The 13,796-nt window shown below is 41.7% G+C and overlaps 1 protein-coding gene across 10 annotated transcripts in view; it reads right to left on the reverse strand.

Annotated features, from left to right (window-relative positions):
- CORIN (corin, serine peptidase) overlaps positions 1-13,796 on the reverse strand; it is a 221,422-nt gene that overhangs the window by 62,723 nt on the left and 144,903 nt on the right. For all 10 annotated transcript variants that reach the window (XR_009757878.1, XR_009757877.1, XM_061584453.1 and 7 more), the window contains 2 exons: positions 9,982-10,092; positions 2,428-2,560 (listed from right to left, as the gene is read on the reverse strand). Coding sequence is in view for 8 of the 10 variants with exons in the window: in XM_061584453.1 (XP_061440437.1) it covers positions 2,428-2,560; positions 9,982-10,092 (244 nt within the window). In the remaining 2 variants the exon portion in view is untranslated. The remainder of the gene's footprint in view (positions 1-2,427; positions 2,561-9,981; positions 10,093-13,796) is intronic.

Raw genomic sequence — 13,796 nt, forward strand, 5'->3', positions numbered from 1 at the left:
AGTCCACACAGACATATCCATTCATTATCCGGGGGCTCATTAAATCATCCTTTTAACAGTGCTGATGGCAGCATATTAAAGCGAGCAAGAGTGTGTGTTTCCTTGTACTTTGGAATGGTTAATGTGTACAGATATGAAGCTGTGAAGATTCCATAATCAGCAGGAATCTTATAAAATAATGAAGAACAAGATTTATTGGCACCAGTTCTCAATTGCTGTAGATCTAAGTCTACAAGTCTTTGAACAAGAAATCAGGCCATCTTTAACCCATAATTGTCCAAAAAGTCAGGAGAAAAACCCAACCTAAATATCTTCTTCTCCATCACTTTCATCCAGTGACTAACAAAAGAGTCTGAAAGCAATAAGAAGAGATAACTATCAGGTCAGTAGGGATTCAGAGGTTGAATGGAAAATTTAATTTTAAAAATACATTTGTTTAATATATTTTTGAGATAACTGACAATAAATATCAACTGAAATAATAAAACAAGAAAAGTTTTTAAAAAGCACTGAAATAATAGCAACACAGCAACACATTTCCAACTGCATGTTTGCAATGCATATTATTTACAAAGTGTTTTCAAATCTAAACATTGTATAATAATTTATTAAATGACAGGCTCACAGTTTGAATTTTTAACACCAGAAGAAAAAAATACTACACCAATAGCATGTAATATTTGGTTTATTAGAATTCAAAGGGAGCATATATGGTTATCTAAGAATCAGTGTTTCATATCCTGCCAGAAGAAATATCTTTCCTCTGCACAGAAATAAAAAAACCCTAAATCCGCTTGTCTAGTTTGAATGGCAGTTACACCTAAGCCACACATAAAAAACTTCCACAAAATAACCTCATTCACCATAAAAGAGTTTCCTACAACAAAATATGACATCAGTGTGCTTTATGCTATAACTGTGGTTAAATCAGCAACAACATAATATTTCAGGAATTCAACTTATAGGTAGAGAACTGCTCAAGTTTTACAATAAGCAAAAAGGGTCTTTTATGTCCTCCCAGCTGCTTCAGAAGTCAGGTTTACAAGAGGCAAACCATAATTTCAAACACATGGAGAAGAACATAATAAGAGCTTCACGGGATCAGACCAAATGCCTATGTATTCCAGCATTCAGTTTCCCACAGTGGCCGACCAGATGCCTATGGAAGACCAAAAGAGAGCATGTGGACAATTGGCTAACATTAGAAGAAACATTTATTTATTAAATGTGAATCACTTGCTCACTTCATCAAACACAACCAAACCAAACCTAATAATCCAAAACTAAATCTAGGTTCCATTTAAATTCCTGCTTCCAACAAAATTTCCATTAAAAACCTAGCTTAGGGATACTCCTCAGCAGGCTTCTCAAGTGATCAAAAAGTTGGTAAATTGGTTAATCATATCTTTCAACTGATTACATTTAGATATGTTGGGTTATTAGCAAAACCTCAGCATACATGCCACTCTGCAATATTGAAAATAGTAGTTTAGCAAAGTGTGGCAGCAAATAGGACTGGGGAGGAGCAAAGTGGCTGTGAGCTCCTCTCTGATACCCTGTACACTTGTGTGGTCCTACTAATGGCTTAGCATGATGTGCAAACCAGGCCACAGTACTTAACATCAGAGAGTTTTGGTTCTACTAAGTTAGTTATGCAACTTTACAGTTGACAATGACGACATTGAACTTGTCAAGAATTATCAATACCTTGGCACAATCATTAACCAAAATGGAGACAATAGTCAAGAAATCAGAAGAAGGCTAGGACTGGGGAGGGCAGCTGTGAGAGAACTAGAAAAGGTCCTCAAATGCAAAGATGTATCACTGAACACTAAAGTAAGGATCATTCAGACCATGGTATTTCCAATCTCTTTGTATGGATGTGAAAGTTGGACAGTGAAAACAGCTGATAAGAGAAAAATCAACTAGTCTGAAATGTGGTGCTGGAGGAGCGCTTTGCGCATACCATGGACTGCAAAAAAGACCAATAATTGGGTGTCAGAACAAATTAAACCAGAACTGTCACTAGAAGCTAAAATGATGAAACTGAGGTTATCATACTTTGGACACATCATGAGAAGACATGATTCATTAGAAAAGATAATAATGCTTGGAAAAACAGAAGGAAGTAGAAAAAGAGGAAGGCCAAACAAGAGATGGATTGATTCCATAAAGGAAGCCACAGACCTGAAGTTACAAGATCTGAACAGGGTGGTTCATGACAGATGCTCTTGGAGGTCACTGATTCATAGGGTTGCCATAAGTTGTAGTTGACTCGGAAGCACAACAACAAGTTAGTAGGCAGAAGAAACAAATGAAGAAAATAACATCTTTGCTGATTTAAAAGTGTCACAGATTCAATCAGCTCTACCCAGACTCATAGTCACATTCAGAAAATTAATCAGTGGTACAAACTACTGACCTTACCCTAAACCCATTTGTTGGCATGCCAAGTGGCTTAAATTTTCTTCCCATTCATCAGCGCACACGTGGTAATTGGAAGCTGACTTGTGAACAGTCAGGAGGAACATCAAGGAGCTTCTGTTTTTAGACAGGGTCACTGTGAAGAAAAAAAGGAAATACAACTTTATTATGGCTACAGAGGACTATGGGCTGGCTTACACATGGATGTATATCAAATGATTTCTTGTCACTTGTGTTATGCTTTTTATTAAGAGGTATGTTCTTTATGATGTATGCATTCATGTATGTTCTTTTCCTGTCATGTCATGTCATGTATTTATGTATGCTCTTCCTTTATTAGAGACCTTTAATACCTCCAATCCAGTTTCTAAGTATAAACTTATTTAAATTTTCTTTACAATCTGCAAAGCTCTCAAATATCTGGGCTGCCAAAAGGAGTCCTCAGTCTTCAAGAGAGAGGTGGTAGTTAAACTGGAGGTCCAGTCCAGTCCCTGATTGCTGGGCATGCATAAAATATATTGAATGTCAACAGTATACAGGCATACCCCGCTTAACGTCTTAGTTTAGAGAAAAGGCGGGTCAGAGGAGACATGATAGAAGTGTATAAAATTATGCATGGCATTGAGAAAGTGGATAGAGAAAAGTTCTTCTCCCTCTCTCATAATACTAGAACTCGCGGACATTCAAAGAAGCTGAATGTTGGAAGATTCTCACAGTGGCCAACCAGGTGCCTGGGGGAAGCCCGCAAGCAGGACCCGAGTGCAAGAACACTCTCCCCTCCTGAGGCTTCCGGCAACTGGTTTTCAGAAGCATGCTGCCTCTGACTAGGGTGGCAGAGCACAGCCATCATGGCTAGTAGCCATTGATAGCCCTGTCCTCCATGAATTTGTCTAATCTTCTTTTAAAGCCATCCAAGCTGGTGGCCATTACTGCATCTTGTGGGAGCAAATTCCATAGTTTAACTATGCGCTGAGTAAAGAAGTACTTCCTTTTGTCTGTCCTGAATCTTCCAACATTCAGCTTCTTTGAATGTCCGCGAGTTCTAGTATTATGAGAGAGGGAGAAGAACTTTTCTCTATCCACTTTCTCAATGCCATGCATAATTTTATACACTTCTATCATGTCTCCTCTGACCCGCCTTTTCTCTAAACTAAAAAGCCCCAAATGCTGCAACCTTTCCTCGTAAGGGAGTCGCTCCATCCCCTTGATCATTCTGGTTGCCCTCTTCTGAACCTTTTCCAACTCTATAATATCCTTTTTGAGATGAGGCGACCAGAACTGTACACAGTATTCCAAATGTGGCCGCACCATAGATTTATACAACGGCATGATGATATCGGCTGTTTTATTTTCAATACCTTTCCTAATTATCGCTAGCATGGAATTTGCCTTTTTCACAGCTGCTGCACACTGGGTCGACATTTTCATCGTGCTGTCCACTACAACCCCGAGGTCTCTCTCCTGGTCGGTCACCGCCAGTTCAGACCCCATGAGCGTATATGTGAAATTAAGATTTTTTGCTCCAATATGCATAATTTTACACTTGTTTATATTGAATTGCATTTGCCATTTTTCCGCCCATTCACTCAGTTTGGAGAGGTCTTTTTGGAGCTCTTCACAATCCCTTTTTGTTTTAACAACCCTGAACAATTTAGTGTCGTCAGCAAACTTGGCCACTTCACTGCTCACTCCTAATTCTAGGTCATTAATGAACAAGTTGAAAAGTACAGGTCCCAATACCGATCCTTGAGGGACTCCACTTGGGAGAACTGTCCGTTGATTCCTACTCTCTGCTTTCTGCTTCTTAACCAATTCCTTATCCACAAGAGGACCTCTCCTCTTATTCCATGACTGCTAAGCTTCCTCAGAAGCCTTTGGTGAGGTACCTTGTCAAACGCTTTTTGAAAGTCTAAGTACACTATGTCCACTGGATCACCTCTATCTATATGCTTGTTGACACTCTCAAAGAATTCTAATAGGTTACTGAGACAGGACTTTCCCTTGCAGAAGCCATGCTGGCTCTGCTTCAGCAAGGCTTGTTCTTCTATGTGCTTAGTTAATCTAGCTTTAATAATACTTTCTACCAGTTTTCCAGGGACAGAAGTTAAGCTAACTGGCCTGTAATTTCCGGGATCCCCTCTGGATCCTTTTTTGAAGATTGGCGTTACATTTGCCACTTTCCAGTCTTCAGGCACGGAGGAGGACCTGAGGGACAAGTTACATATTTTAGTTAGCAGATCAGCAATTTCACCTTTGAGTTCTTTGAGAACTCTCGGGTGGATGCCATCCGGGCCCGGTGATTTGTCAGTTTTTATATTGTCCATTAAGCTTAGAACTTCCTCTCTCGTTACCACTATTTGTCTTAGTTCCTCAGAATCCCTTCCTGCAAATGTTAGTTCAGGTTCAGGGATCTGCCCTATATCTTCCACTGTGAAGACAGATGCAAAGAATTCATTTAGCTTCTCTGCAATCTCCTTATCGTTCTTTAGTACACCTTTGACTTCCTTATCATCTAAGGGTCCAATTGTCTCCCTAGATGGTCTCCTGCTTTGAATGTATTTATAGAATTTTTTGTTGTTGGTTTTTATGTTCTTAGCAATGTGCTCCTCAAATTCTTTTTAAGCATCCCTTATTGTCTTCTTGCATTTCTTTTGCCAGAGTTTGTGTTCTTTTTTATTTTCTTCATTCGGACAAGACTTCCATTTTCTGAAGGAAGACTTTTTGCCTCTAAGAGCTTCCTTGACTTTGCTCGTTAACCATGCTGGCATCTTCTTGGCCCTGGCGGTACCTTTTCTGATCTGCGGTATGCACTCCAGTTGAGCTTCTAATATAGTGTTTTTAAATAACTTCCAAGCATTTTCGAGTGATGTGACCCTCTGGACTTTGTTTTTCAGCTTTCTTTTTACCAATCCCCTCATTTTTGTGAAGTTTCCTCTTTTGAAGTCAAATGTGACCGTGTTGGATTTTCTTGGCAATTGGCCAGTTACATGTATGTTTAATTTAATAGCACTGTGGTCACTGCTCCCAATCGGTTCAACAACACTTACATCTTGCACCAGGTCCCGGTCCCCACTGAGGATTAAGTCCAGGGTTGCCATCCCTCTGGTCGGTTCCATGACCAACTGGTCTAGGGAATAGTCATTTAGAATATCTAGAAACTTTGCTTCTTTGTCATGACTGGAACACATATGCAGCCAGTCTATGTCCGGGTAGTTGAAGTCACCCATTACTACCACATTTCCTAGTTTGGATGCTTCCTCAATTTCATATCTCATCTCAAGGTCTCCCTGAGCATTTTGATCAGGGGGACGATAGATCGTTCCCAGTATTAAGTCCCTCCTGGGGCACGGTATCACCACCCACAACGATTCTGTGGAGGAGTCTGCCTCTTTTGGGGTTTCGAGCTTGCTGGATTCAATGCCTTCTTTCACGTATAGAGCGACTCCGCCACCAATACGTCCTTCCCTGTCCTTCCGATATAGTTTATATCCAGGGATAACCGTATCCCACTGGTTTTCTCCATTCCACCAGGTCTCGGTTATGCTCACTATATCAATGCTCTTCTCTAAGACCAAGCACTCCAGTTCTCCCATCTTGGTTCGGAGGCTCCTAGCATTAGCGTACAGGCACTTGTAAGCAGTGTCTCTCTTCAAGTGTCTTTGGCACTTGTGGTTAGGCCTGTGGTAATTTTGCTCTTCTGAATTTATATCCTGTGCCCCTGCTCTCACAATGCCTACTTCTAGGCCTACCCCTTTTAAAATTTCATCATTTCTTTGGTTTTTATCCCAGGGGGGAGGTTTATTCCGAACCGGACCTTTTTCAGCTCCTGTCGGGTTTCCCCCCTCAGTCAGTTTAAAAGCTGCTCTGCTACCTTTTTAATTTTAAGTGCCAGCAGTCTGGTTCCATTCTGGTTCAAGTGGAGCCCGTCCCTTTTGTACAGGCCCGGCTTGTCCCAAAATGTTCCCCAGTGCCTAACAAATCCGAACCCTTCCACCCGACACCATCGTCTCATCCACGCACTGAGACTGCGAAGCTGGGCCTGTCTGGCTGGTCCTGCGCGTGGAACTGGTAGCATTTCAGAGAAAGCCACCTTGGAGGTCCTGGCTTTCAGCATCCTACCTAGCAACCTAAATTTTGCTTCCAGGACCTCACGGCTGCATTTCCCCATGTCGTTGGTGCCAACGTGCACCACGACCACTGACTCCTCCCCAGCACTGTCTACCAAACTATCTAAACGACGGGCGATATCCGCAACCTTTGCACCAGGCAGGCAAAACACCTTGAGGTCTACACGCCCATCACACACCCCACTGTCTATGTTCCTAATGATCGAATCACCCACTACAAGGATCCCTCCACCCCCTGGAGATATATCCTCGGCACGAGAGGATAGCTGCTCATCCCCCAAGGAATGGGTCCCTTCTAAGGGATCGTTTCCCTCTTCCTCAGCTGGATGCTCTCTTTCCCCGAGACCATCGTTCTCCATGATAGCAGGAGAGCTATCATCGTTGGAGTGGGACACAGCTATAACGTCCCTGAAGGTCTCTTCCACACACCTCTCTGCCTCTCTCAGCTTTTCCAGGTCCGCCACCTTGGCCTCAAGGAAATGAAGTCGTTCCCGGAGAGCCAGGAGCTCATTGCACCGAGAGCACACCCACGACTTCTGTCCAACAGGCAGATAGTCGTACATGCTGCAGGCGGTGCAAAACACTGGAAAGCCCCCACACCCCTGCTGGCTTCTTACCTGCATAGTTTTGTTTAAGGTTTATTACGTCAATGGGTTGGAGACTGCGGTTTAGTTGAGGTCAGGGAACAGACGGGCAGAGTGGGGGGCCCTGGCCTCCTCGCCCTGCTGCCGAACTCGCTCTGCTGCTTAACTCGCCTTGACGCTTCGTTTGGCCTATCCCAATGGACCAGCTGGTTGAATTTTGTGTGGTTCTTCACCAACAAGGCCTTTCTGTGAAGACTATCAGGGTTAAGTTAGCAGGGTGTGCCTTACTCCTCAGGTGATTTTAGGATTAGGAAAATGCTTGAGGGGTGGACCTGTACCCATTCTCCTGTGCCCAACACCCGTTAACCTATATCACCAGCTATTTTGTTGGGCTTTTATAGGCTTTGGGTGTCCTTATGTTGTTCTAACTACGAGGCAGTTTTATTTCATCCTGTTGCTCTTCGTATGGGAGAGTTCCTCCCTTTTTCTAGGAATAACAGGTCTGATTGGGCTTTAGAGGCAGGTGATGTTACGGTAGGTGACAGCAGCGTTCAGATTCGACTGTGCATGTGTAAGACTGACCAGAGGGGCCGAGGGTCTGGCATCACTTTGGCCTCTTCCCCCATGGAGGGGTTGTGCCCAGTCCGAGCTTTAGGTTCATTTTTGTGGCTTATGGGCAAGTTGGGAAGTCTTTAACTAAGTTTCAGTTTGGGACCATCACCAGAGAGGCCTTGGCGAGTTTGGGTCTTTATCCTGGGCAGTTTGGTATGCATTCTATTAGGATTGGTGCGGATTCCCTTGGGGCTAGCTTGGGCTTTGGGAGCACAGAGATACAGATGGTAGGGCGCTGGCAATCAAGTGCTTTCCAGACTTATGTGAGGCCAATCAAAGGCCCTTGTTAACTGTTGAGATAGTGTCTTGTTAATTGTTTTGTTTCTGTTTTAACAGGTTGGAGGGTGCTGGAGAGAGTCAAGGTATATATGGCCACAACATGGCATTCTGGGCCAAAAGGAGGGTGGCACAGACCAGGCATGGAACCTAGTTGGGATACAGCCACAGCACATTGGTCCAGCGCCTGGGTAGACGTGGCATGCTGTGGGAATGCCTCCTACCAAAAATGTTTGATCCTTTGTTGGTGCAGCAGGATTTGGTTGTACATTTGGGAGGCAATGACCTGGGAATGTTGAAGGGGGAAACCCTTATCATTCAGGCTTGCTTGGATTTTGAAGTCATATATAGCTGGTGGCCCAGGAACTTCATAGTTTGGTCTGATATCCTCCCTAGGAGGATTTGGAGGGTGGGGAATTGACTCTAGGAGCCTGAACAAGGCTCAAAAGAAGGTAAATACAGAGGTCCAGCTCACCCTTGCTGATTCGCAGGGCAAGATAATACTCCATCCAGAATTGAAATGTGGCAGGGCTGATCTTTACCAGTTAGACAGTGCTCATCTATTTCTTAGTGATCTGCAGAGTGCGCTGTGTGAAATTATTGGATGTAGGTCAGGAAAGAGGGACTAACAAAGCTGAGCCTTGTCCTCCCTTGTGGAGGATATATGCGGGAATTTCACAGTGTAGGGCTTGGTGAGCACTCTTAGGCACCATTTAAGGTGAAAGGTGGGATCTGAGGCTTGCCTTCTGGGATGGTGAGGCCTCTTGGCAGGATAAGGCTCATCTTTGGGGCTAAGTTGTAACACCCACTCAGAGTTGCGAGGCTCTGGGAGGGGGTGGAGCAGGAAGGCCTACCTAACCACCCTGTGGGGCTAGAGCCTGGGGAAGGGGCCTGGCTTGGACCACCCGCTTTCCCATGGCAGGGTATCCTCACCTAATTGGTTAAGAGTTCTATCCCACACTTTATCTCTGCAGATAATTTTGCATAATCAATTACTTAATTGGCTTTATCTAAATAGACGTGGCCCTTGTTTCACCCACACTTCACCTTGCTTGTCTCACCTCTTCATTTCCTGACTGTGGCTGCAAACTGCTATATCAGAACACTTTGCTGCTTGTCTCCAGGGATGCATAGAGACATGGATTTAAAATAGTTATACTTTACATATATCAGAAGACAATCATTCTTCTAGGTTTTCTCCCAACCCCCATCAGTCATTCATTATAAAGGCCAATACAAATAATTCCCAATTTAGCTTATTGCTGTCTTCAATCTAGCTTTCAAAATTCTTTCCCACCCTTATTCATGACATGAATATTTTATTTATTCATTGTGAGTTTCCCAGACTTGTGAAGAAAGATTGTTTTCAATAAGCAACCAGGCAGATTTCTTATATTCAGAATAATCTACCCAACATCTGACTAATTATTAATACAGCAGAGGCCTTAGGCAGATGAATATGTTGGCTTCAGTAATATTCTATATACAATGAATCCAATTATTTGCTGGTGAAGAAAGAAAATATGGACTAAGGCTGCAATCCAATACATGTCTACTCAGAAGTAAGCTCCATTGGGTTCAATGGGACTTACTCCCAGGTAAGTGTGTATTGGATTGCAGTCTAAGACACCACTCCAGTATTGCTTTAGCTTGTTTTTTGGGTCTTGAGAGCCCTTCTATTAAGTTTTCTCTTATTCTGGACTTATGCACTAAGAAGGAAACATGTCTGTGTTCTTTTGTTCTGTTCACAGCTAAATGGTTTTCCTAAAGTCTTTGTTTCTGGGATTTTCGTTTCCATGTATAAAAGTGGAAAGAAGCAATGTCCTACCTTGAAAGGTCTATTGCACCTTTCTTTCCTAATTCACAGAACCAGCCAATTACTTCAGGCATTGAATGTTTCCCTGGATTAAGTTTTCCCCTGTCTGAAAATCTCATATTATGATTCTAGACAAACTCACCACAGCTCCATTCATCTGATTTATCAGCACAGTCTATCTGTCCATCACACCATGATTTACGAGGCACACAGTCATGGTTGGCACATGTAAGCTCATCCTTTTTGCAAAATGCTGCCATAAAATGCAGATTAGAGAAAAACAATCTTTAAGGGTGAAAAAGTACAGCTTTTGACAGACATATAGTAAATTCTGAAGAATAAGTAGTTTCTTTGCAGAAATGAGAATGGCAGAATCTATGAAGAGGAGAGCAATAACAAATCATGACTGTTGAGCTTCCTTAACAGGAGGTAAATTCTGAGGTTTCTTCACATAATCATCAATCCTTGTTTTAACAATGCCCAGAGTTGCTTCTTGGGAGAGGTCTGATAGTACAATTTCATGGAGCCCCACATTGCAGTGATGGCTAAAATCAGTGCCCAATTTGGGGGCAGGGGAACTATTAATCTGACTCCCCTCTAAGATCTGACATGGAAAGGAATAAAGAGTTCTGAATTACCTTGTTTACATCTTCACGGCTATGGCTCCAACATTGTTGAATCCTTTTTTTTTTTTACAAACAAGTAAAACACACAATTCCAAGAAAGGAAAATAGTGCATAATCTCCCTCCCTGATGTGAATTCGTCCTGAAGCAATTAAGTAGGGCAAACAGATCAGCACTTTAAAACCCAGCATGCCATTCATCAAACCACCCACAAGAAAGGCATTCCAAATACATGAACTAAGAATGCTTTAAGTGACATATAAAACCAGAAAGAAAGAAAGAAACAGAAAGCAAAACAAACCCAAATTAAAAGATAAAACAAAATGGCAGGTTGAAAAGAGACTATGGATCATCATCATGGATTACTGCAAAAGGAACAAATACCAAAAGTATGGAAAAGGACCTCTCCAGCTCCTAACTCCTCTGGAAGCAAAAAAAAAAAACCACCTCAGAAGGATATACAGATACAGTATATTTAGGTTAGTTTCACTGGTGCTTAAATACAACTCAGCATTTATGAGAGCAGTAAATAGAATGAAAAAGATACACATTTTTGTTGCAAAACTTACAAGTTCAGATGAATGCCTCTTATTATTGCCTGTGAAAATGCCCTTAGTAGATCAGTGAATTGGATTTCTCCTGCTTTAAAGCAGAATTCACTGTACGTCTCTAAAAATGCCAGCGTTGTCACCAGAACACAATTTCTCTAGTTGATATAAATTATATGGATGGAATAAATAATATAAATTAATTATAAGAACCTAGGAAGAAATTGGCTGAATCAGACCAAAGATCCATCTAGTCTAGCATCCTGCCTAGAAGCCAGCTCAAAGTTTCCAGGAATCCCACAAACAGGGTTTGAAAGCAATAACCCTCCCCTGCTGTTTACCACCCAGTAAACAGAATTCAGAAACTGAATAGATTACTGTCTCTGAACCTGAGAGGTCCCACCTCCCCGTGTAGTTTCCTTCTTCCACTAAGGTTTTTATAATATCTTGCCACTATTGTCTTTATAGCCTACACTGGCATCACGAAGTGTCATCCATACTTGCTATAGCTGACTAACTGAACTATTTATATAGCCACAACAGTGTCTGTATACTAGAGCCAGCATGGATTTTTCACATTCCACCATGTTAAATTGAAAATATGCCCCCCTTGCCATTCTGCTGCTTCCTATAAGCTCATTTCAAAACAAAAACTTACAAAACTTATAGCCGTGAACTTGCTTAACAACAACAAAAGTTTTCAGAGTGATACAGAAAACACTCAAAGAGAATCCAGAGTTCAAAGTATAAAACAAGAGTAAAATAATCCAGGCCTCTGTTGGATAATTTTGTGTCAGTGGTCTCATAATTAGTTGAAATTAATTAAAAATCAGCCATGTTTACAGAGTATCTGTAATCCTATTACTGACCTTGCCCCATACACTCTGACTTTTATCTTCTGAAGTTTAAAAAATGTATGGCTGATTTTAATTAATTTAAGAAAATTAACATTGGAGTCTATGATAGCACAGGCATGCTCAGTAAGAACCAACTATCAGTGTTCTAATCAGGGCCACACCCACCCCAGACATTTATTCCACTTTAAACAGTCATGTCTTCCTCCAAAGAATTCTGGCAAGTGTAGTTTCTGAAAGGAGCTGAAAGTTGCTAGGAGACTCCTATACCCCTGACAGAGCTCCAGTGGTTTAACCAATTCTGGTGATTGTAGCTCTGTCTCCTAACAACTCTCAGCACCCTTCACAAACTACACTTCCAGGATTCTTTGGGGGAAGCCATGACTGTTTAAAGTAGAATAAATGTCTGGTGTAGATGTGGCCAGGGACAGCTTTGGTTTAAATTTGGGTGGGAGGCTACATATGTCTGCTGTAGAATAAAAAGGTGGGAGAAACTCCGAAAAATAATGATACTGTTAACAATGTTTCCTTTTGCAAAGGAAAGGGGCTTTCCCTCTGCCCAGTGCCCATCCACCCAATCTCTTCCCCTTATATTGTCAAAATATGGACAGATTCAGTCTCGGTAGCTTGTAGCAACTCTATTGGTATGCCGTCTATTCCTGGTGATTTGTTTCTTCCAAGAATTTTAAGAGCAGCTTTCACCTCGCATTCTAAAATTTCTGGTTCTTCATCATATGGTTCCTCCGTGAATGAATCTGTCATCCTTGCATCTCTTTTATAGAGTTCTTCAGTGTATTGCTTCCATCTTCCTTTTATTTCATCTTGGTCAGTCAGTGTGTTCCCCTGTTGATTATTCAACATCCCTACTCTTGGTTTAAATTTCCCTTTCATTTCTCTAATCTTTTGGAATAGGGCTCTTGTTCTTCCCTTTTTGTTGTCCTTTTCTATTTCTATACAATAACTATTGTAATAGTTTTCTTTGTCCCTATGTACTAGTCATTGTATAGTTGCATTTAGGGTTCTGACTGTGTTTCTATCTCCTTTGGCTTTTGCTTTCCTTCTCTCTTTAACCATTTTAAGAGTTTCTTCAGTCATCCATTGAGGTCTTTCTCTCTTTTTAACAAGATGTATTGTCTTTTTGCATTCTTCCCTGATATTGTCTCTCACTTCAGTCCATAGTTCTTCTGGTTCTCTGTCAACTAAGTTTAAAGCCTCAAACCTGTTCCTTATTTGATCTTTATATTCTTCTGGGGTGTTATTTAAATTGTATTTTGGCATTATGAGTGCTTTGTTGTTCTTCTTTACCTTTACTCTGATTTTCGATACGATCAGTTCATGATATGTACCGCAGTCTGCTCCTTGTTTTTGCAGAAAGTATGGAACTTCTCCACCTTCTGTTTCCAATTATATAATCAATTTGATTCCTATATTGACCATCTGGTGATGTCCACGTGTACAGTCGTTTTTTTGGTTGCTCAAAAAATGTGCTGGCAAGAAACAAATCCTTGGCTTCACAGAATTCAATAAGTCTTTCTCCTGCTTCATTTCTGTCACCTAAGCCCCATTTCCCCACAATTCCTAGTTCTTCTCTGTTCCCTACTTTTGCATTCCAGTCCCCCATGATTATCATATCTTGTTTTGGTGTGTGATCAATTTCCTCCTGTACTTCTGCATAAAATCTCTCCAATTATTCTTCTTCTGCGTTTGATGTTGGAGCGTAGACTTGGAGAGCCCCATTTACTTCCTGTAATATCAAGGACCTTACCCAATAACAACAACAACAACAAAATGGTTTGGTCAAATCCCTACTGAGATCCAGGTGTAAAAGAAGGTGATGGAATGGGGACCCCAAAGTCACTCACCCATCTGTTGCTGCTGCCACATCCCTTGTTGGTGCCAAAAAGCCATCCAGCATTTCTGACCTACTGCCA

This window comes from Rhineura floridana, chromosome 9, assembly GCF_030035675.1.
Source record: "Rhineura floridana isolate rRhiFlo1 chromosome 9, rRhiFlo1.hap2, whole genome shotgun sequence".
Lineage (NCBI taxonomy): Eukaryota > Metazoa > Chordata > Lepidosauria > Squamata > Rhineuridae > Rhineura > Rhineura floridana.